This window comes from Elgaria multicarinata, chromosome 1, assembly GCF_023053635.1.
Source record: "Elgaria multicarinata webbii isolate HBS135686 ecotype San Diego chromosome 1, rElgMul1.1.pri, whole genome shotgun sequence".
NCBI classification, from domain to species: Eukaryota; Metazoa; Chordata; class Lepidosauria; order Squamata; family Anguidae; genus Elgaria; species Elgaria multicarinata.
In genome coordinates this window covers 48,418,942-48,440,579 of record NC_086171.1, presented here as the reverse complement: position 1 = coordinate 48,440,579, position 21,638 = coordinate 48,418,942, and the positions used below count along the sequence as shown (strand labels likewise).

The following is a 21,638-nucleotide window of genomic DNA, read 5'->3' as shown; positions in this document are numbered from 1 at the left end:
AAAAGGAGGGGGAAGAAGCACATGTGTCCAGCAGAGAAAGGGGGGCTTGAAAGCCTGTAGAGCACTCCCAACTACCAAATCTTATTTATTTATTTATTTATTTATTTATTTATTGCATTTCTATACCGCCCAATAGCCAAAGTTCTCTGGGCAGTTTACAAAATTAAGACAATTCAAAGTATAAAACAACAGTATAAAATCATAATATAAAATACAATATAAAAATACAACCAAGATAAAAACAGCAGCAATGCAAAAATACAAATTTAAAATACAAAGTTAAAACAGCAAAGTTAAAATTAATTTATAGACTGTTAAAATACTGAGAGAATAAAAGGTCTTCATCTGGCGTCTAAAAGAATATAATGTAGGTGCCAAGAGAACCTCCTTAGGGAGCTCATTCCACAGCCGGAGTGCCACAGCAGAGAAGGCCCTCCTCCTGGTAGCCACCTGCCTCATTTCCTTTAAATAATGATTAAACATGATGTCTGAACATCAGAGTTTAGGATCATGTTGAAAAATGTGGTTTGAGTAGCCAACCCCCCACAAAACCCATTGTTCAGTGAAATTACATTGTGGTCAACAGCCACTAATGTTATTGGTCAGGGATAAAGCTTTCTAGAAGTTTATTCCAGAGGAATAGCTATGTAGGTCAGCTGATGCCAAAGCAAGTGCCCTGTTGCAATATATGCAAGCATATTTTTCTGGCAAAACTAAGGGTGAAATCCTATGGGTTGTGCTCCTAATAGACATACGGTTCCCGATTCAGAGTTGTCTCCTATCCAATACCCTGACAGCAAGAACCAGGCAGGGTGAGAAGAGGGCAGATGAAATTTCACCTCCATTCCCCGATCTAAAATGCAAACACAGCTAGACAGGCTTCTGAGCCTGTCTAGTCGACTTACCTTTCGGAGGGTGGTGAGGAGACTACAGAGCCCATAGGATATTGCATATCATGGCCTCTCCTCTACCCTCTTTCTGCTTTACCATCTCCAACTTCTTTTATGATGTCACAGATGCAACCTCATGGGAGAAGCTTTCCCTGGCACCTGGGAGAAGGGAGAAAGATCCAAGATTGGATCTCCTCCTTCATGCTCATAAGCTCTGTCTACGGGAACAAAGGAGGGGACCCGCAGCTTCCTATGGTGCCCCAGACATTGTCTAGAGATTGTAGGATTGCTCTATAAAGCTTACTTCATCATATGAAGATCATTACAGTGATACAACTTCAAAAAACAGACACTACTGCATCCCAGTCTGAAGGGAAAAGGTAATAACAGTAAAACCGTGCTTGCCACTACCACAACCTGTAAATTGGGCGATTTAAGCAAATGAATCTCAAACAAACAAGGGTGGGATATAACTTATGGGACTTCCTAGCTCCCCCTATCCAAGTGCAATATGTTTCTGACCCAAAGAGAAAAGTATCAAAACTACAGCTAAGAGTAGTCCCAGATATTGTTCCCTTGTCAGAATGGTCATCACATAATCTGCATCTGATTACTTTACTTTGCCACTTGCCTGAAACTATCAGCAACTGCCCCAAAGATAAACCCCAGTATTGCAAACTGTGCAGCATTATGGCAGTTCTGTGCATAGCATTCCCACCCTTCTAGCCTTAGACACAGAGGAAGAAGCCAAGTTGCTCAACTGACTGACTCAGCTCAGCTACGGAGCAGTGTGCAACATTCAGCACTCCACAATCAACTCAAGAAAGAGACAGGCTTGGCCACCACACAGTTCTCTCTCTTTCATTTCCATACTGAGAGCTCTCCCTTTAAGTCTGAACAAATATGCACAGCCTGCCTGACATGTCAGCAGCCTGGCAATCACAACCACACCCCCTTTATATCCTTGTATTCAAGGGAAGCAGCAGGTTATTGTTCCCTGTGCTTTTCTTCCCCACTGCAAGAGCAAGATGCTCAAGGGTCAATCTCCCCTTGACCTGGCATGGGGGAGGGAGGCAGAAGTGGTGGCAAGAAGCAAGTACAAGAGGCCTCTGCCAGCTACTTCTGTAATTCCTTCTCTCAGCAACTGCTCTACATATCACCTCCGCACTGATATGACATCAGCTGCAATATATTCAAAACAAACAAAATAAGAAAGCCTAAAATCCAAAAATCTACATTGAGCACATATGCAGTATCTCATTTTTTATTATTATTACAGATTAATCTGGAATGGCTTCTGGTCCCATATTCATAATTCCTAACATAAATCAGAATATCCTGAATAATGTGTGTGAGTTTGGAAGGGGAGATAATAACTCTTTGTTAACATACTTTACTTTGAATAATTTCCTTAGGGGTAAGGTGTACATTACCCCCTAGCAATACCCCTAGTCAAAGAGAATACAGTGCATAGTCAAAGTAAAGGTCACTTACTGAGCTAAATACAAGCAGCTGAGGACAAAGGAAGAACGTAACTGACCCACTGAGCCATTTCCAACTGAGATCAGCTGAGGAAAAGTTTGTACACTGCAGCATAGGAAGAGAGACTTCTTTTCCAGTACCACCGCCATAACCAAATCTTTTGAAAAGATCTACACTGCAGATCTTTCATCTTCAACTTCAGTACAATGTGAGTTCCAGCTGTGCTTTAGATGTCTGCTCTCCCACTACAGCTGCCTTACGTCCCCAGTAGGAGGGAACACTTGGGGGCAGCCATGTCTCATGGTCAAAGGACAGATTGCTGTTCTACAGTTCAATCAGCCTGTCACCAAGGTTACCATGAAATTCAGCCTATATATCTTCCCAGAGCGTCCTGCAATACTACACGCTACCTAAGTTTCATGGGACAGGCCATCTAGTTGTTTCACCATCCTCAAAGAGCCCCTGAGAGCTCATATGAACTCTCAAAAGGCCATCTGACTACAACAATGAAGTCCTGTTTGCTTGCTACCAAATTCCAACCCAGTAAAGATTAATGATAATTAACTGGCTCAGTAACGTTCACTGGTCCATTTGATTTGGAGAAACATGTGAAGAGTTGTATTATCAAGCTTCAAAACACAATAGTAGCAATAAGATTTTGTCATTTCCATTTACAGAACATGGCATACTTGTGTTTGGATGAAAAAAGTATGCATTCCACCAGATGCAGTTTGTTCTCACTTCACTCTTACATGTTCAGGCACAGTAGTCTTGTATATGGTGACTTGAGAACAGGGAATACAAATTGTCACGTGACCAAAAAAATATATTCCTGGTCACTTGACAATTTAGATTCTTGGATACTTGTCAATTGACCAAGAAATATACTGTATATATTTATTCTGGGTTACTAGTTTTCCTTTGATCTCTGTCAGCTTAGCGAAATCACAGAAATAGGCAACCCTGGTTGCAGAATCACAGATTTGGGAGCTATCTCAGGAAACAGAAATGGCATCCACAGTCATGTTGGCCTAGAGAAACATTTCAACATTTTAAGGCCTTTTAAAATCAATCCTGTGGAACACTTTAAGTTCTATGGGGAAAGGAGCTATGTCAGTGAGATGCCCCTTGGTGATCTACTGAGTTGGGCTTCTTTTGACAGCTTGTTTTTTAGTACAGGGGTTTGTGGTTCTGGAGTCATCCTTTATTTTAAGAATTTGCAGGCATGGGAGAAAATGGAAAGTACATTTTTTGTAAAGAACGTTAAGAGCCATGCTGGATCCATCTAGTCCAGCACTCTGTTCACACAGTGGCCAACCAGCTGTTGACACGAAACCCACAAGCAGGACATGAGTGCAACAGTATCCTTTGGCCCATGTTCCCCAGCAACTGGTATACATAAGCTTACTGCTGTTTGGGCAAGATTATATTTAGTAATTTTTGTGGTCTTCAGATTGTTATAAAACAATATAATTTTTAATGTAAGAAGAGTCATTTTTTAAGAAATATAGACTATCATTTAGCTTGGTTAAGACTTCTCCCTCCGCAGTCTGGTCAATTGACAAAGACAAATCCACTCTACCTAAAATTTAAATTAATGTTATCTGTATTTTAAAGCTTTGGAGCAGTAGATTAGTAGATTTTAGTTTCTCTCAATAAAGTCTGCAATAACTATTCTACGATGAATTATCTAAGTCACCACATCCACAAGTACAAGAATGATCCACTACGTATGTTGGTATAAAATGTGTACAGTTTAATATATCACAGCTTAACAAACCACTATCACCCCTTTCTTGGTCACATCCAGGTTGGATTAATATAATGTGCTTTAAGTACTTCGAAATTAGTCTGCTTTGAAGACAGCTATTATAGAGATCACGTTACTCCCTTGTTTTGATTTCACTGACTCTCAATTTGTTTCCAGGCGTAATTCAAGGCCCTGGTTACTTTTAAAGCCCTATACTGTTTGAGCCCATACCTTAATAAATGCCACTTTCTCCCATGTGAAATCCTATTTTTGGCAGAAGGCCCATCACTATCAAAAGTATAGTTGGTGGTGAGATGGGGCAGGGCCTTCTATCCACTATTAGGTGGATTCACAGTTGGCTACAGAATCGGACTCAAAGAGTACTTATCAATGGAACCTTCTCAAACTGGGGAGAGGCAACGAGTGGGGTACCGCAGGGCTCAGTCCTGGGCCCAGTGCTCTTCAACATTTTTATTAATGATTTGGACGAGGAGGTGCAGGGAACACTGATCAAATTTGCAGATGACACAAAATTGGGTGGGATAGCTAATACTCTGGAAAACAGAAACAGACTTCAAAGTGATCTTGATAGGCTCGAGTGCTGGGTTGAAAACAACAGAATGAAATTTAATAGGGATAAATGCCAAGTTCTACATTTAGGAAATAGAAACCAAAGGCACAGTTACAAGATGGGGGACACTTGGCTCAGCAATACTACAAACGAGGAGGATCTTGGAATTGTTGTAGATCTCAAGCTGAATATGAGCCAACAGTGCGATATGGCTGCAAGAAAGGCCAATGCTATTTTGGGCTGCATTAATAGAAGTATAGCTTCCAAATCACGTGCGGTACTGGTTCCTCTCTATTCGGCCCTGGTTAGGCCTCATCTAGAGTATTGCGTCCAGTTCTGGGCTCCACAATTCAAGAAGGACGCAGACAAGCTGGAGCGTGTTCAGAGGAGGGCAACCAGGATGATCAGGGGTCTGGAAACAAAGCCCTATGAAGAGAGACTGAAAGAACTGGGTATGTTTAGCCTGGAGAAGAGAAGATTGACGGGAGACATGATAGCACTCTTCAAATACTTAAAAGGTTGTCACACAGAGGAGGGCCAGGATCTCTTCTCGATCCTCCCAGAGTGCAGGACATGGAATAACGGGCTCAAGTTAAAGGAAGCCAGATTCCAGCTGGACATCAGGAAAAACTTCCTGACTGTTAGAGCAGTACGACAATGGAATCAGTTACCTAGGGAGGTTGTGGGCTCTCCCACAGTAGAGGCCTTCAAGAGGCAGCTGGACAACCATCTGTCAGAGATGCTTTAGGGTGGATTCCTGCATTGAGCAGAGGGTTGGACTCGATGGCCTTGTAGGCCCCTTCCAACTCTGCTATTCTATGATTCTATGATTCTTGATGGCAGCTCCTTGATGTAGAATTCCCTCCCCCTAAAGTTTAACCTATGGAAAAGATATTGGGTTGGGTTAGGTATGGGTAAGTTTCAGAAACAGTTCGCCCCCTAGAGCCTCAGTTTGCTTAAAGAGGAGAGGGATAATAGAAGAAATATAAAAGTCACATTTCCCAATATTATACCCAAGAAAATCAGTTGCTGCTCAGCTCTGATCAGACAACTTCCTCTTACTGAGCCAAAACTTCTCAGCTTTTTCAACAGCTTCCGAAAAAATTATTCCATTTGCATGATACAAGCATCCACCATGCCCACCTTCTTGGCATCTTGTACTAAAAGACAACAGATTCAATTCTGAAATACATGCAGAAAAGTCAAAAATTGCAGGTATTCTGAAGATGTATCCAGCAATGAATACAGTTTTTAAAAGACATTCTCTTTATTAACATTATAACTTTTTCAATTCCCACAACGCATAGAGCAGGAGGCTCTTATTTCAGCCCACTGTTTACTGGTCTGGCAAAATATAAATACTACAATGAACAAATAAGAGAATTTGGAAAGACAAACTTTCCTCTTAGAAGATGCTGTAAGGCTGTGCCTTACAAAAAAATAGATAACAATTTCACCAGAATTACATACTAAACCATCAATTCTACCTCAAACTCTCAAGAACAACCCACACATCCAAAAAAACCAACCCTGCCACTGAAACAGAAATGGGAATATAACCCTCAAAATACCCTCAATAATCATAATGATAGAAGAATAAAATTATCTAAATTCAACCATATTTCCCCTCTTTATCAATCCATGAGGAATGAGAATGTATACAACTGTCTACACACACCAACAGAGATAAAAGAGAAATAAGAGCAACTCAAGAGTAAGCATGATACAAGCCCAGTATTGGGCAAAAGGCGAGATACAAATAATAATAATAATAATAATAATAATAATAATAATAATAATAATAATAATAATAATAATAATAATGCATTTCTTCCTGCACCAAAAAAAAAAAGGAAAGGAAAACAAAACAAAAGAAAAGCCAGCATCAAACAGATCTCTTCAGCACTCAGACACACATCCCAAATGTAACCTGTCCTGAACATACAGAAATGAGCAGAAGCACCATTTCTGAACATGTACAAAATACATTAAATCAAATAACCACTGGTGAGCCAGATTCCTTGCCCTACGAAAGGCACCTGCTTCCTAGCCCTATGGAATTAAGTTGGGGGACTTTTATTTTACTGGGACCCTTAAAGGGCTTTTGAACATAGAATATTTGCCACTGGATAATAAATTCTTCAATCTACTCGCAGCATTTATTTTTTCTCCAGTATAATACAAATTAAAGGATTGCACAATACTAAAATTTTAAATAAGCAAAAAAATTTTTTGTTAAATTTGTGATGTTATTTTGGTTGATTGTAGTTTCACATCAGTTTAATTTTGTTCACATTTTGCATGTTCTTTTCACACAGTATAGATTGCCCTATACATTAAGTGTCAGGGACTGAACAGCTTGGCAGCTCGTGGAATAACCTAGATATACTTGCTGAACAAGTGTAGCATGAAGTTCTCTGCCCAAATTTCTTTATAACTTTAAAGAAGCATACAAGCTAAATTGATCAGTTTCTTAATGCCTGCCATTGCTTCTCCTCTGGAACACTCTCCACACTTGTAACTGCCGTAATTGTCTCTCATTCTCACACTTCATCAGTTATGGAAGAATTCTAACATTTTCAGAATAAAAATGTATCAATCAAGGAATTTAGACAAATTATGAACTTCAGTTTATAATTTGTCTAAATACCTTGACTGATCAATATAATTAAGTAAATAGATTTATTTACAATTGTTACTGGGGTTGTAACCAATGATGTCCTTCCACCAGTGGCACTGCTGGCAGATCTAATTCCCCTCCACCCTGCAGCTGTTCACCCCAAATCTGCTCCAAAGTGTGTGTGTGTGTGTGTGTGTGTGTGTGTATGGAGGGGGTTTCTAGAGCAGAATTGTGCATGGGAGGCTACATCAGGGAAGGAGGGAAAGGGGACTTCTCATTGTATTATTATTTATTATTATTATTTATTTATATAGCACCATCAATGTACATGGTGCTGTACAGAGTAAAACAGTAAATAGCGAGACCCTGCCGCATAGGCTTACATTCTAATAAAATCACAACAAAACAATAAGGAGGGGAAGAGAATGCAAACAGGCACTGGGTAGGGTAAAACTAACAGTATAAAGTCAGAACAAAATCAAGTTTTAAAAGCTTAGGAAAGAGAAAAGTTTTTAGCTGAGCTTTAAAAGCTGCGGTTGAACTTGTAGTTCTCAAATGTTCTGGAAGAGCGTTCCAGGCGTAAGGGGCAGCAGAAGAAAATGGACGAAGCCGAGCAAGGGAAGTAGAGACCCTTGGGCAGGCGAGAAACATGGCATTAGAGGAGCGAAGAGCACGAGCGGGGCAATAGTGTGAGATGAGAGAGGAGAGATAGGAAGGAGCTAGACAGTGAAAAGCTTTGTAGGTCAACAGGAGAAGTTTATATTGGATTCTGAAGTGAACTGGAAGCCAATGAAGAGATTTCAGAAGTGGAGTTACATGGTCAGAGCGGCGAGCCAAGAAGATGATCTTGTACATATGGAAATCCACTTGCATAATGTTGGATTTAGCACTAGATAAGAACAAATCAATTGGCTTTAAAAATTTCGCTTTCACAATGTCATTAGCTGAAATCTATTTCAAATTGACCCAACAAGCAGGCAGAGAGGCTCCAAAATATTCTGCTGTAGGGTTCTAATCAGCTACCAATGCCCTTTTCCAGGATACCCACTCCAAACCAGTTATTTTCTCCTCCCCCTCCCCCTCCCCCAACACTGAACTTAGCATTCTTTGGCCACTGAGCATGCTAGGTCCTGACTGGCCACTGAGGGGCTTTTTTCTTTTCGGGTGTGTGTTGTACTTCTGCCCCAAACCTGCTATCCTTCCTCTTGTGTGTGGACAGAGGCATTGTGACTGCATAAGGATGCATACTTGAAGAATGAGTTTGCTATTAGTATATTAGATTAAAATGCTATTAATCTTAGTAACAGAAGAGAATTAAATTGTCATTGAATATCACAAACAAAGGGTTCCAAAACCACCTTTTTCCTAGAACCAGTAATAGTTAACACTTTATCAATGACATCCAATATAGCCACTGCTCAGAAAGCAAGTAGGAGAAAATGGAACTATATGTTCATGATATAGCCTAAGATAAAAAGTTCTTCATATGATGCAGTAAAGAAAATAAAAGTCAATATGAAGTTTCCCAGTCCTCAGGTATGGCTTTCTGGGGTGCTTAAACAGAACAGGAAATATCTCCCAACCCCTTAGAAATACTGAAAAATGTTCTACTTCACTAAAATGGACTGGGATCTGATTTAGCATATTTGACTTACATATAGTAAGCAAAATTGAAAAAGTATTCCATTTTAATATTATGCACTAGATAAAGTATCTAAAAAAAAATCTCAAATAGCCGAAAGTAGCTGAACTGCCATATTTGATTAGGAAAAAGAATTCAATAAAATTCACTTAATGTGGTTTAAATGTTACATTAAAAAAAATCAAAGCTTTACTTGAAAATTTTAATTATCAGAATAGATAAAATTTATCTATTCTGATAATTATAGGGCACCTTCAGTTGCACTGTGCCTTTTAGTAGAAACATATTACTTGTAAGTTCCAGATAAAACTGAGGCAAATCTAATGAAGAATTATTTGAGCAACTTTCTTTCATTAAAGGATAGTTCTTCCTGCAAAAATCTATGGCCAGGTTATCATGCTTCATTCTCTTCAGCAGTTGTGCTTGTAACCGATGATACAACTTGAAAATTGCTAAATGTGACTGGTACTGTAATTAATTTACATATTAATTCACTAATTAATTTTATGAAACAATACACTTTAAGAAATGGATCTTTCCACAGAAAAGTTTGGTAATTAAAATTATGGGGGGAAATCCACTTCACATCAGGAGCTCAGCCAGAGAAGCTTTAATGCATAAATCCCTATGAATCATAATCAATATAGCTAAGTTTGAAAAGCCAAGTCCTCTACACACACACAAAATAGATATATCACAAAACAAATAGCATTGGTTTTGAGCATCCAGACAGTCTCCTTTTTTCCAATGGAGATTTGGGTTATTTAATGCAGATCTGCTGTTTTAGTTCTACACAGTGGAAAACAAATAACTTTAAGCAATTGTAAATTTGGTATTGTGAGCCAAAAATTTGCAAGTATTCACTTACCAACACTGAATCAACCTTCTTCCCTAAACTATCTAAAATCAAAGTATAAGAAGAATAAGTCAACAGGGATGCAATTAGTGTGTAGTGATTTATTTATTTTTTACAATTTACTGAAAGATTACAAATTTTCCATATGAATGACAATGGCACCCTGTAATTATAGTACAGAAAGACCGCTAGTACCACCAAAAGATCGGCCAACCAACAACCTCTAGCTGGTTTTCTTCAATAGAGAAATGAAATGGGAACATGAAAGACTGCAATAAAGACTAAGATATGACAGCAACTGATATGTTTAGGAACTAGTATGCTATTCATATAGTCAAAGGAAAAACAAGTTCGCTAAATTAATTTTTGACAAAAACTAGGGTTAAATTAATTGCATGCAAGAAACCTTACTCTAAACCCATTTCCCCACAAACTGAAACAAGGAGGACACTGGTAAAATGAAATGTAAAGAACAAAAAGGAGAGCTCCACTACAGCCTGTTATCTATGAATCAACATGCAGATACTATTAATATATCTGTTTCCCACATTGCAGAAACCAAACATCCTCATACATTTAATGATTACTGATGAAACATGTAGAAGGTGCTAATACGATAAAGCAGATGTGTTATGTAACAGATCCACTTACTTTTTTCTCCTTCTCATGGTGCTTATCCTGAGACTGAGAGGAAGAATCACTTAAACTTTGATCATTTGACCTATTAGATCCCCGTTTGCTCTTTTTCTAAAAAGACAAAATATATATTCATGAAATGAATATACATAAAAGCTGTCTAAATGGTGACAACCACCTTATCACTCAAAACAAAAAATCATAAATTGACCTGGGAAGCTAACCAAAACACACATAATCTGAATAAAACTGTTCAGGAGAGTGTGAAAACTCAAGATGTCTACAGTGCCGCTATTTGTATAGGCAACTTTGATATTAAGAAATGTTTCTTCGTCTTACAAGCATGAAGCACTTTATGGCTTCAAGAATTAGCACCTTAAAAGATTACTTTTGTTCTTTGAAGCTGATAGTTAAAACAACTAAAAAGTATAAGAAGGCCAAAGACCATTTCAGAACCCACAAGCAAATCATTTCTTCATAGTCATCCCTTAATATAGGGGTAGAGAATCTGCGGCCCTCCAAATGTTGTTGGACTATAACTCCCATCATCCTTAACCATTTATGATGCTGTCTGGGGCTGCTGGAAGTTAGACTCCAACAATATCTGGAGAGCAATAGGTTCCCTACCTGTGCCTTATAATATAAGCATTAATGTATGACTCTCCATTAAATCACCAAAAACTTCCCAAGAGGCTGAATATACATTAGCTGTTTTCACATTCTCTGTGCAACATGCTTAAAAATAATGAATAAATGCTCTTAACAGCTGTGGCATCAATAAGCCTCAATGTAACACTGGAACCTGGTTTACTTGTTTTTTATAGTGTTGCAAAAAGAAGTGCACAGTTCCATTCCTTCTACTGTAACATTTGCAACCACAAAATTAAGACTTCGAGGTTTATGTTACACTGGACAAAGCTACAATCACTCAATCAATCGTCTCCTTATTTCGGTTGTACATTTCTTCTTAGACTTTCTGCCTGACATAAATTTTGTTTTAAGGTATCATGTCACTGACTAGAGAAGAGCAAGAATTTATAGAACATTGTGAAACAGGTGTTTATAGGCATGAATTGAGAAATCATAGGAAAAGCCATGACTTCTGATTACTGGAAGCCTCGCCAGTTAAAAAGCCTGACCATACCTTCTTCAAGCATCCTTCCATAACAACAAGAGCCAGAAGTGTTGAGATTTCAGTTTTCATATGAAATAAAATGTTAGAACCTCATGATTCCATGGCAGCTACCAACATATACAGGTATTTTGTGGGCTATATGTAGCAAGAAGGCTACAGGCACAGTGCAAAACGCATAGGTCCCAAATGCATGATCTTCCTTTAAACGACTACATAGCACGACAATTCAGAAACCATATTGTCAGTTTCACTGCATGATCAAAGCCATGCAGATTTATAAAACTCAGACTATGTCATTATTAAACTGGCAATATTAAAATTAGTCCTTACTTTACATAGATATCCTTATTTTTCTGCCTATGCAAGGTCTTACTTGCGTACAGGAGTCAAATTCCATCAAGTACAAACAACTAAAACAATGGAGGCCTGCCTTTTTATGCACTGAATTTAAAATCTTAACAAGAATCACAACTACAACCTTCATTCATACAATGTGAACAAGTATTGAGGGTTATACTGCCCCAAAGTGTAACTAAACTGAACAGTCTAACTGCTTGGTCCAAATGAGCACTTAAACCAAAGTTCTCTTCACCAACCACACTTAATAATGATAACTTCCAAAATTGTTTCATGCTGCTCTTAAGAAGAAAATAAGCCAATAGACTACATACAATGTAAAGTATATACTAGAAAGAAAACTGTAAGAGGACTACTTGATGGTGCAAACCAATATAAAATTAAAATTTCATTGTTATAATGAAGACATTGGACTGGAAAGGTAGGGCAGGCAGGTCCATAAATATATGGAATGTCAAAGGATGTGTCAAATGGCTTCCAGAAGAACAGTTAAGTAACAGGTAATGTACAAATCAGAACATAAAAGGGATCCTTAGAAAATGTTTATGCTGTCAGGATCAGGACAATAAAATTCGAATTGCTGGCACTAGTGGTACCTCATGCTTAGAATGGGCCAAGATGTCCCCACCTAAAGTAGTTTTTGGCATTTAAAGTCCTCCTGGTGATAGACAATACTAATACTAGAGGAAAGGCAAGCAGCACAAAACTCTGAGCTGCCATTCCAATCCAGGGTCCTGCAGTAAGGACACAAAGGTGCCTAAGGGCACAGGATGGAGTAGAATCTGCCAGGCAGGGCCAAGGAAGAAAAGAGAGCAGGTTAAGAGAGCGGGAAATGTTTCAAGATGACAGTGGCACCAAGTGAAGATCAGGAGGGAAAGGAAACTATGAGCCTAGAACTGAAGTGCATTGTGGGAGAGGATGGATTGAACATCCCAATCCAGATGCATCACCCAAATCCAGGAAATACCACACTGAAATGTAACGTTTTAATATGCTGCGGGGTGGGCAGGAGGAGACCCTTTATATACTGTAGAATCCCCATGGGTCATCTCTCAATTATATATAAAAAATAACTTCCATTCTGTATTGACAAGACTTGCTCCTCTTGAAACACAAAAGAATCAGAATGCTAATGTTTAAATAATAGATGGTAAAGTCACTTTTGCACTCACTTCTGGGAGAAGAACCTACAAGTTTTGAGGAACATCTGCTTCAGGATGTCTCATCACTTACAGGTCATGTTCTATACCCTCAAAGCAGGGATAGCATAAAAATTAACAGTAAACACAAAAACTTGATGGGTGCCAATCAGAAAGACTGATAGTCATGAGTGAAAAGTCATTTGAAATTCCACACTCAAAAAGACTTTTAAAAGAAAGACAAACTGTATTAATTAGAAAGTCTGTAACTAGAAAATATATAGATAATTTGCCATATCAGAAACCTAGAAAAATAAGTAAATGACATAGGATTATCTGTAGTTTATGACAACATATGAGTATCTATAAATCTACAAGAGAGGTCATATGGGAGATGGTTTGCACTCTCAAAAATGTCAGAATCCAATAAATTATAAAACTTAAAATACAAAACAAAATTACCCATAACATTCCTGTGGGCAGAAATTCCAAGTAAAAAATCATAAATTATAACTTGTCTCCCCACCCAAAGACCAACATCTGATGGTCGCCCTGATACAAAAAGTAGTCAGAGACACAGCTAAGGCTGAAAATATTATAACAGGAAATTTGAACTGCCTGCAATTTTACTTGATAATGTAAATTTCAATCACAACAGGCACATAATTTCTAGATACAATAAATAATCGTACTTCACAAAAAGAAACCTGCTATTTAATCCTAAAAAGTACATATTTATATTTTGAATCTGACTTAAAATATAAGCACTGTTGTTCCATTTAGAAACAATGACGACGCAATTATGTTTAACAGGTTGAATACGAACAATTGTTACCAGAAACTCCAACACAGTCATATTTAATTGTAAAAAGCGGGATTTTTTTTTTTAAAAAAAGAGATAATTAGTTAAAAGTAAACTGAAATGTTGAAAATCTCTTAAAGAAGTCTAGGAATTATTTGAGATTTCTATAACAGCAACTCGAGTTAAACGCATGCAACAGATGAGATAAAGCAGAAATAAGTTTAATAGGATTCCAGTTTGGTTAAACAGCAGTATCAAGAATGTTATAAAAGGCAAATAACCTTTTTTTAGAAAAATTGCAAGTCTTGCCTGAATTGCAGGGGACAAGAAGAAAATATGCTCTGGCAAAGCAGATGTAAATAAAGCAAGCGAAAAAAGAATTTAAGGAGAAAACAGCTAAAGAAGATTTTCAGTATTACTATTATTTTTACATAAAAACAACAGAAGGAGGAAGCCAGCCAGTTGCTATTAGCCATGATAGTTAAGAAGGAATATTCATGTTACAAGACAGTATATCGTCAATTACTGGATACAGAGGCCAAAGGTCATCGTAACATCCTGCTTGTGAGCTTCCCAGAGGTTCTGGCCACTGTTGGGAGCTAGAATATTGGACTAGATGATATTTAGTCTGACCTGATAGGCAATTCTTATGTTCCCTATATGTAGTCCACGGCAAGGTACCATATGTCTGTGTCAGACATTTATCCAGACATCTTGTTAGTTTAAAGTTTTGAATATTCCTCAGGCCATTTCCATAATGAAAACAAAACTCACTATGGCATAAAACTGGAAGTCGGAATTGCCACTGATAATATTGCAACACACTGAGTTTAACATATGAACATTTACCTCCACATTAAAAAAATGTCCACAAGACTAAATTTTAGTCAATGTTTAGTATAAGCAACACTGCATTAGTGGCCCAATATTAAAATCACATGATATTACTAAAATGCAGTATTTGAAACACCAAATTCAACAAATTCTTACCAGCTTACTGAAATGGTATTTACAGTAACCACAATACTGGACATTATCTGCCCCATTACCTTCTTCTTCACACAGTAGTCCTGCAAACTGTGCGCTGAGAAAGAAAAAAGGTAGGAAGGAATCAGAGACTGAAGACACCCAACAAAATCTCTAAAACAGTTTATTATGTAGGTAGTATCTAAGTTTGAGGTGAATGTCTACAAGGATGCATTTTTTTTGCACTTTTTTCCTGTCTAAACATGTCTTAAGGTAACTGGAAATGATTTAGTGGCCAGCATTTGGGGGTGGGAGTGGGGGAGTTCAAACCTTTCTGCTATTGTATATATCGAATTATGGATATAATGGCACAGTACAATACAACTACTAAAACAGTATGTTAAGACAAGTCTGAATATTTTAAATGTAAAAGTATGACCACATATTAAAGACATATCTACCAGGGTAATAAAACTAGATAGCTCAGAAAAACCAGCAGGATTTCCCCTCTGATATTGTGTACTTACCATGTTACGTGAAAAGCTTGGCGACATCCATGCTTATTACAAGTCATGCAAGCACCAGTGGCTGCTTTACTTTCTCTGCCTTGTTCATCACATATATAACATGTCTATTGGGGAGGGAAAGACAGTAGTAAGTAAACAATAGTAAATTCTCTTTAAACGAAATGAAACTTGGCAGCAAAAATAATGCCACTTTGTAGAGCAAGTGGAGCAAAACAAAAATAAAAATAAAGCAGTGTTTCAGTTCTCTGACAGGTTAATTTAAGTCACATGCCACCCCCTCTCCTCTATTCTGAAACTGTGTGCCCTGTATGATTAGCTGTCCCCATTGCCTAGTACTGTTAAATATATCCTACTTCCTCATCAAATGGTGGGTCTCCACACACCAATATCACACCATCCTGGAGGTGGTTGGTTTTGGCAAAGAGACTTTTTGTATAAGAAGTAACTAGAGGCTTAGCTAAACCTAGTTGTCTAATGGGATGGAGGGGTGAAGATCTCGTGTTTTTTTCATTGCGAGGTCTCCCCCTCAGTTCACACGCAGCGCATGATGACCTCAGATGGAGAGGCGTCGTGCCCGCCAATTTTGGGGGGGCGTTAAAGGGCCAGCAGCTCACGAACGCTTGTGCGCAAAAGGTGAGTGGTTTTTTAAAAAAAATATTACTTTCGCCGCTCACCCCACCCCACTCGATAGGCACAGCGCTCCTGAAGAGCGCTGCGCCCCGTGCGCAGGTCCCAGCTCCTCGTGAGGAATCATGAGGAGCCGGGACAAACCGTGACACCCGGCCACAAGTTCCGCGTCTCTGGCTCAGCCCAAGAGTGCGGAAAAACCAGGCCTAAAGGGGAGGGCAAGATCCCGGGGCAAGGGAGGGATCATCTCTCCCTGATCACGGGATCCCCTGTGCATCATGTGGATGCACAGGGAAGATCCCAGGGATCACACCAGGATTTCGCCCCATCTAGCTATGGCCTAGAATTAATTTACTGAGGCTACACATCACAATTGTGGCAAAGGGTTATGTGGAGATGTTTCTGCATGGCAAGGTACAACTGACATTAGGTCTCAGAAATAATAAATCGTAGAATTGTAGAATAGTAGAGTTGGAAGGGGCCTATAAGGCCATCAAGTCCAACCACCTGCTCAATGCAGGAATCCACCTTAAAGCATCCCTGAGAGATGGTTGTCCAGCTGCCTCTTAAAGGCCTCTAGGGTGGGAGAGCCCACGACGTCCCTAGGTAATTGGTTCCATTGCCGTACTGCTCTAACAGTCAGGAAGTTTTTCATGATGTCCTGCCGGAATCTGGCTTCCTGTAACTTGAGCCCATTATTCTGTGTCCTGCACTCTGGGAGGATCGAGACGAGATCCTGGCCCTCCCCTTTGTGACAACCTTTCAAGTATTTGAAGAGTGCTATCATGTCTCCCCTCAATCTTCTCTTCTCTAGGCTAAAAATGTCCAATTCTTTCAGTCTCTCCTCATTGGGCTTTGTATCTCTTTTTATACTAATAAGAGAACTGGAATAACTTAGCTAAATGCAAAGTGGTTTACACGTCTTCAGATCATTGTATCATTAACATTAGGTAGTTATTATAATTAAATTTACTGTGGAAGAGATCCAATGGGATCAGTAGCATATAACACACATATCCAGATGCACAAGCAAAAGAGTACAATTAAAAATTGTTAACACTTTTCTATAAAATCTGTTAGCATGCGTTTTCATAGGTCTAACAAAATACATATAAAACCACATCCTAGTGAGGTAACATTATCTCAAGTATTCTTTGGCTACTGGCATGGACATTGTTCAAGGGTCACTGTATCTATTCTCCACCTGCAGAATCTGACTAGAGAAATATAGGAATATATCAATAATTATCATCTCAGAATAGCTATTTTAAATGGATATTGCTGTTTTTATGCTTTTAAATTTTTGCATATTTGTTGTTAATGTTCATTGTTTTTAACTTTTGTAAACCGCCCAGAGAGCTTCGGCTATGGGGCGGTATATAAATGTAATAAATAAATAAATAAATAAACTGCTGCCAGAACATTTCATAGAAATTTAGGTAGACTTAGTTATGCCTTCACCAGTATTACATATTATCTCCACACATTAATGAAACCTGAAATGGAGATTCAGAATCATCCTCATTCGGACAAGATCTCAAACGTTCAAAGAAAATGATTCTATTTCCGAAGCAAAAGCAATCTTCCAAAATGCATAGGTAGACATTCCTGGCATTTATTAAATACCACAAGCTAATTGCTCCTAATTCAAGTGAATATTTGAATTTGCTTATGCCCCTGCTGATTCTTTGCTACCTCGCCAATTTTTCAGGAATTGATGGATTTGGAAAAGGAACTGGCAGGACGAAGCACTTGCAGAAGGGAGATTTGGTGCTTCCTAGGCAAAGCCCTGCAGTGAGCAGAAAGGCTTTTTTCGGGAAGGAGGCAGGTTGACGGATCTCCCTTATGTGAACCCTGTCGAACTGCCTTCTTCTAGAAACAAGCGTTTCCGCTCATCTCGGGTTGTCCCAGAAGCACTAAAGCATCACTGTGCAAGCAGTGGGGGACATTTACACAATGGAATTGGTAGGGCATATAAGAGTTGGCAGGAGCATAAGCACCCTGAGCTCTCTTGTAACACCTACAGGTTACCAGCTGGAAAACACGGCAAACCAGATATTTTTGAAGAGGAAGGGTTACCAGGTGAATCAGTCTATGTATTACTTGGAGCATGTGAATAATTTTAGAGTGAACATTTCTAAGGGTTGCTTAATAACGCATTAATAGATCTTTTGAAAGCATGCTCAAATGTTGGAGCCCTTAACAACACACAATCTCATTTCATTATATCATGACATCAAACATTTCATGCCATGAAATTGTAATCAGTATCTTTCCACAAAATAATACATTTTTATTTTACCTTACTACAGCATATCCATTTCTCTCCAAAAAATATTCTAACCCATAACCACTTATTATTTATACCTTTAAATAAGTGACCCCTTCATATGCCTTCATGTTTTCCTTTATATCATCTAATCTACCTATACCCATCTTTACCTTTTCAGTAAACCCAGGTAACCACTTCTTTGACAGTAAAAGTCTGCATTTCAAGCACTCCCAATATTTTCCTACTGTTGCAGAATGGGTTGAAGCAATAATGCAATTATTAGGAGTATTTCTGGGCAAATATATATCTGCAAGTGACAGTTGAGAAGTACCACAATACTTAAGGTGTAATTGTGGCCCATAAGAACATAAAAGCCCTGCTAAAGACTGATTTAGTCTAGCAACCTGTTTCCCACAGTAACCAACTAGATGCTTTTCTTGCTTTTCCTCTGCTTGCTGCCTTTAATAATCCACTCTCAACACGGCTCTGTGCTTGCTTAGCACTTCCATCATTCCCTGACCTTTCAAGCTAATAAAGACTTGATTGTCAGGAAGGCAGAACTTCAGAATACTACAATTTTGAGCATGTGTGTCTAGTGTTGGGTGACTGGTATAAGTTAAGGATTTTGTTTGTGTGCCCCTACCCCAATAAAACAATCTCTCTGAGCTGCTGGAAGTGATCTTGGACTTGATGCTTATGTCAAGCCTACCTTAACTGGGGCAACTCAGAACTTCATGGTCATCTTGACAACAATGAGACTATTTGAAAAGATCATGAATCCCATATGGCATATTATATGTTGGAATTGAGATATGGATAGGGTTTAATAGCTATTGTTGGAATATTCTATTTGACACAAATACTTATTCCTCTGGCATCCTGGTTGATCTCTGGAATTTGGGGATGGCTCAGGCAGTAGACATAATTGTTCTGATGTCTTCTCCCACTTACTAGAACTAAATCATCTCACTGGTATTCTTGGGAACTGGCAGTGTCAGCAATGAAGCAGTTGGGATGACAACTAGAACTCAAACTAGGAAAAGATCAGGATACATAAAACCAAATGAAGGCTATAGATCGGTTGAGAGCCTATGCTGTGGCGATGTTGGCACCTCCTCAATGCCTAACAGAAGAGTTTTTCTATATGATGAAGAGCCTCTTTCATATAGAGTCTCAGGGAGATCATTTAGAATCCTTAATAGCTCACTATGACCCCTGCTAAGTATTCTGAAACTACATCACTACAGCTTGAATACAGTGCCAGTGCAAGATGTTCCTTTAGTCATGCCATCTTGTCTCAGGCAATTGGATCAGTATCTGTTATTGCTACTTGAAGAGGCTTGACCCTTGGCCATCCTGGCTCTTAATATCAAGCTGGGAGGAAATGAGTAGCTGAATCTAGGAGGTTATTAATACCTTCTTGAAAGACGGGTGATCGCAGAGATATTTTTGAGAGCACTTTTAAAGAACATTTCTTTGGATGCTACTGATTTCTCCAATCATTAAACAGAGGTAGATGAGAGGAGAAGAAGGGCCATTCCATCAACCCTGCTGAATATCTACGTATGGAGCATTTCTATCTCCCATAGACCGCATCTGGCGGGCCGGGGGGGGGGGGGGATACATAGGATTTTTTGGTTTCCTGGCTCCATGCTTGTAGACAGGCTCTGAGCTGGGAGCCAAGAAACCATGATCCTCTCCGCCATCACCTTGTAGCTGGCTTGGAGAGAACCTCCCTCTCTGCAGACACGAAATGGAGTGCGGAGATGGGGAAAATGAGCCGTTGCTGGGGAGGGGAGGAGACTGGGGATGTGGAGCTACAATGTATCCCCAGCCACCTTCCCTCCCCGAAGCCTCAGCTAGACAGTCAAACTTGCCCATCTAGCTAAAATGCAAGGTGGCTGGAGAATGAAGGCAAAGATTGCCTCCATGCTACAGTCACTCTGGATTGGACACTCAGCAGCCTCTGAGTTTGGAGGCTGTCAACAAGCTTCATAGGATAGCACCTTCAATTTTTTCTTCTTCCTTTCCATCCCTCTTTCCTTGAGTGTTGTTTTTTTTTTCAGATTGTAAGCCTTTGGGCAGGGGCTGTCTTGCTTTACTGATTGAATGTAAGTTGCTCTGGGTTCCTTTTTGGCTGAGGAGCCAGATAAAAATATTTTAAATAAATAAGTGTTGCCTCCTTGCAAATCTCTTCTTGGGCAAGGTGTTTGACTAGGCAATGTGGTAGCCTAACTCCAGGGTTCCTGGCCAGTGTGTGTAACCTAGATCTATTTCAATCTGATTTAGGGACTGAAACTGCCATGGTCATACTAGTTGACTGCTTTCTCTGTTAGATAGGCAGGGGGTCTACAACCCTACAGATTTAACTGGAGATGCTCTAGATACTTTTCTTTCCAGGAAACACTATTTAAAGGATACCAACAAGGCTTCCAGTTTCCTAACATCTGATATTCTTATCAATTAGAACTATATCTAATTTGTCTCAAACTTATTCTCTGGGAAGAGATGAACTAGGGCAACAAAATTCTGGCAGAACCAATTATTGAGATCTATCTTGTTTATAACCAGAAAGTATTTATTTATTTATTTATTTATCATACTTATACCCCGCTCCTCAGCCAAAAAAGGCTCTCAGAGCGGCTTACACTTAGGAAAAAAGACAGTCCCTTCCCTCAGGCTTACAATCTAATAAAGACATGACACACAAGGAAAAGGAGTCAAGGAGGAAGGGAGGGAGGAGAGAGAAAGAAAGAGAGAGAGAGAGAGAGAGAGAGAGAGAGAGAGTCCAGCAGGAGCAGGCCCCGATGTTACTTCTGCCTGCTCCTGTCCCCTCGGTCCTTCTTCTTCCCCACAGGGCCAAGATGGCAGTTTGCCCTGTGGGGGAGGGGGAAGAGTCCAGCAAGAGCAGGCCCCGATGTTACTTCTGCCTGCTCCTGTCCCCTCGGTCCTTCTTCTTCCCCACAGGGCCAAGATGGCAGTTTGCCCTGTGGGGGGGGGGGAAGAGTCCAGCAGGAGCAGGCCCCGATGTTACTTCTGCCTGCTCCTGTCCCCTCGGTCCTTCTTCTTCCCCACAGGGCCAAGATGGCAGTTTGCCCTGTGGGGGAGGGGGAAGAGTCCAGCAAGAGCAGGCCCCGATGTTACTTCTGCCTGCTCCTGTCCCCTCGGTCCTTTTTCTTCCCCACAGGGCCAAGATGGCAGTTTGCCCTGTGGGGGAGGGGGAAGAGTCCAGCAGGAGCAGGCCCCGATGTTACTTCTGCCTGCTCCTGTCCCCTCGGTCCTTTTTCTTCCCCACAGGGCCAAGATGGCAGTTTGCCCTGTGGGGGAGGGGGAAGAGTCCAGCAGGAGCAGGCCCCGATGTTACTT

General features: G+C 39.7%; 1 protein-coding gene across 4 annotated transcripts in view; it reads right to left on the bottom strand.

The window, feature by feature from the left end:
• Positions 1-21,638, bottom strand: part of MLLT10 (MLLT10 histone lysine methyltransferase DOT1L cofactor) — a 133,150-nt gene that overhangs the window by 76,728 nt on the left and 34,784 nt on the right. For 3 of the 4 annotated variants that reach the window (XM_063127683.1, XM_063127677.1, XM_063127696.1), the window contains 3 exons: positions 15,374-15,477; positions 14,871-14,964; positions 10,463-10,558 (listed from right to left, as the gene is read on the bottom strand). In XM_063127683.1, coding sequence (XP_062983753.1) covers positions 10,463-10,558; positions 14,871-14,964; positions 15,374-15,477 — 294 coding nt within the window. The remainder of the gene's footprint in view (positions 1-10,462; positions 10,559-14,870; positions 14,965-15,373; positions 15,478-21,638) is intronic. The other variant, XM_063127689.1, reaches the window with a different exon arrangement.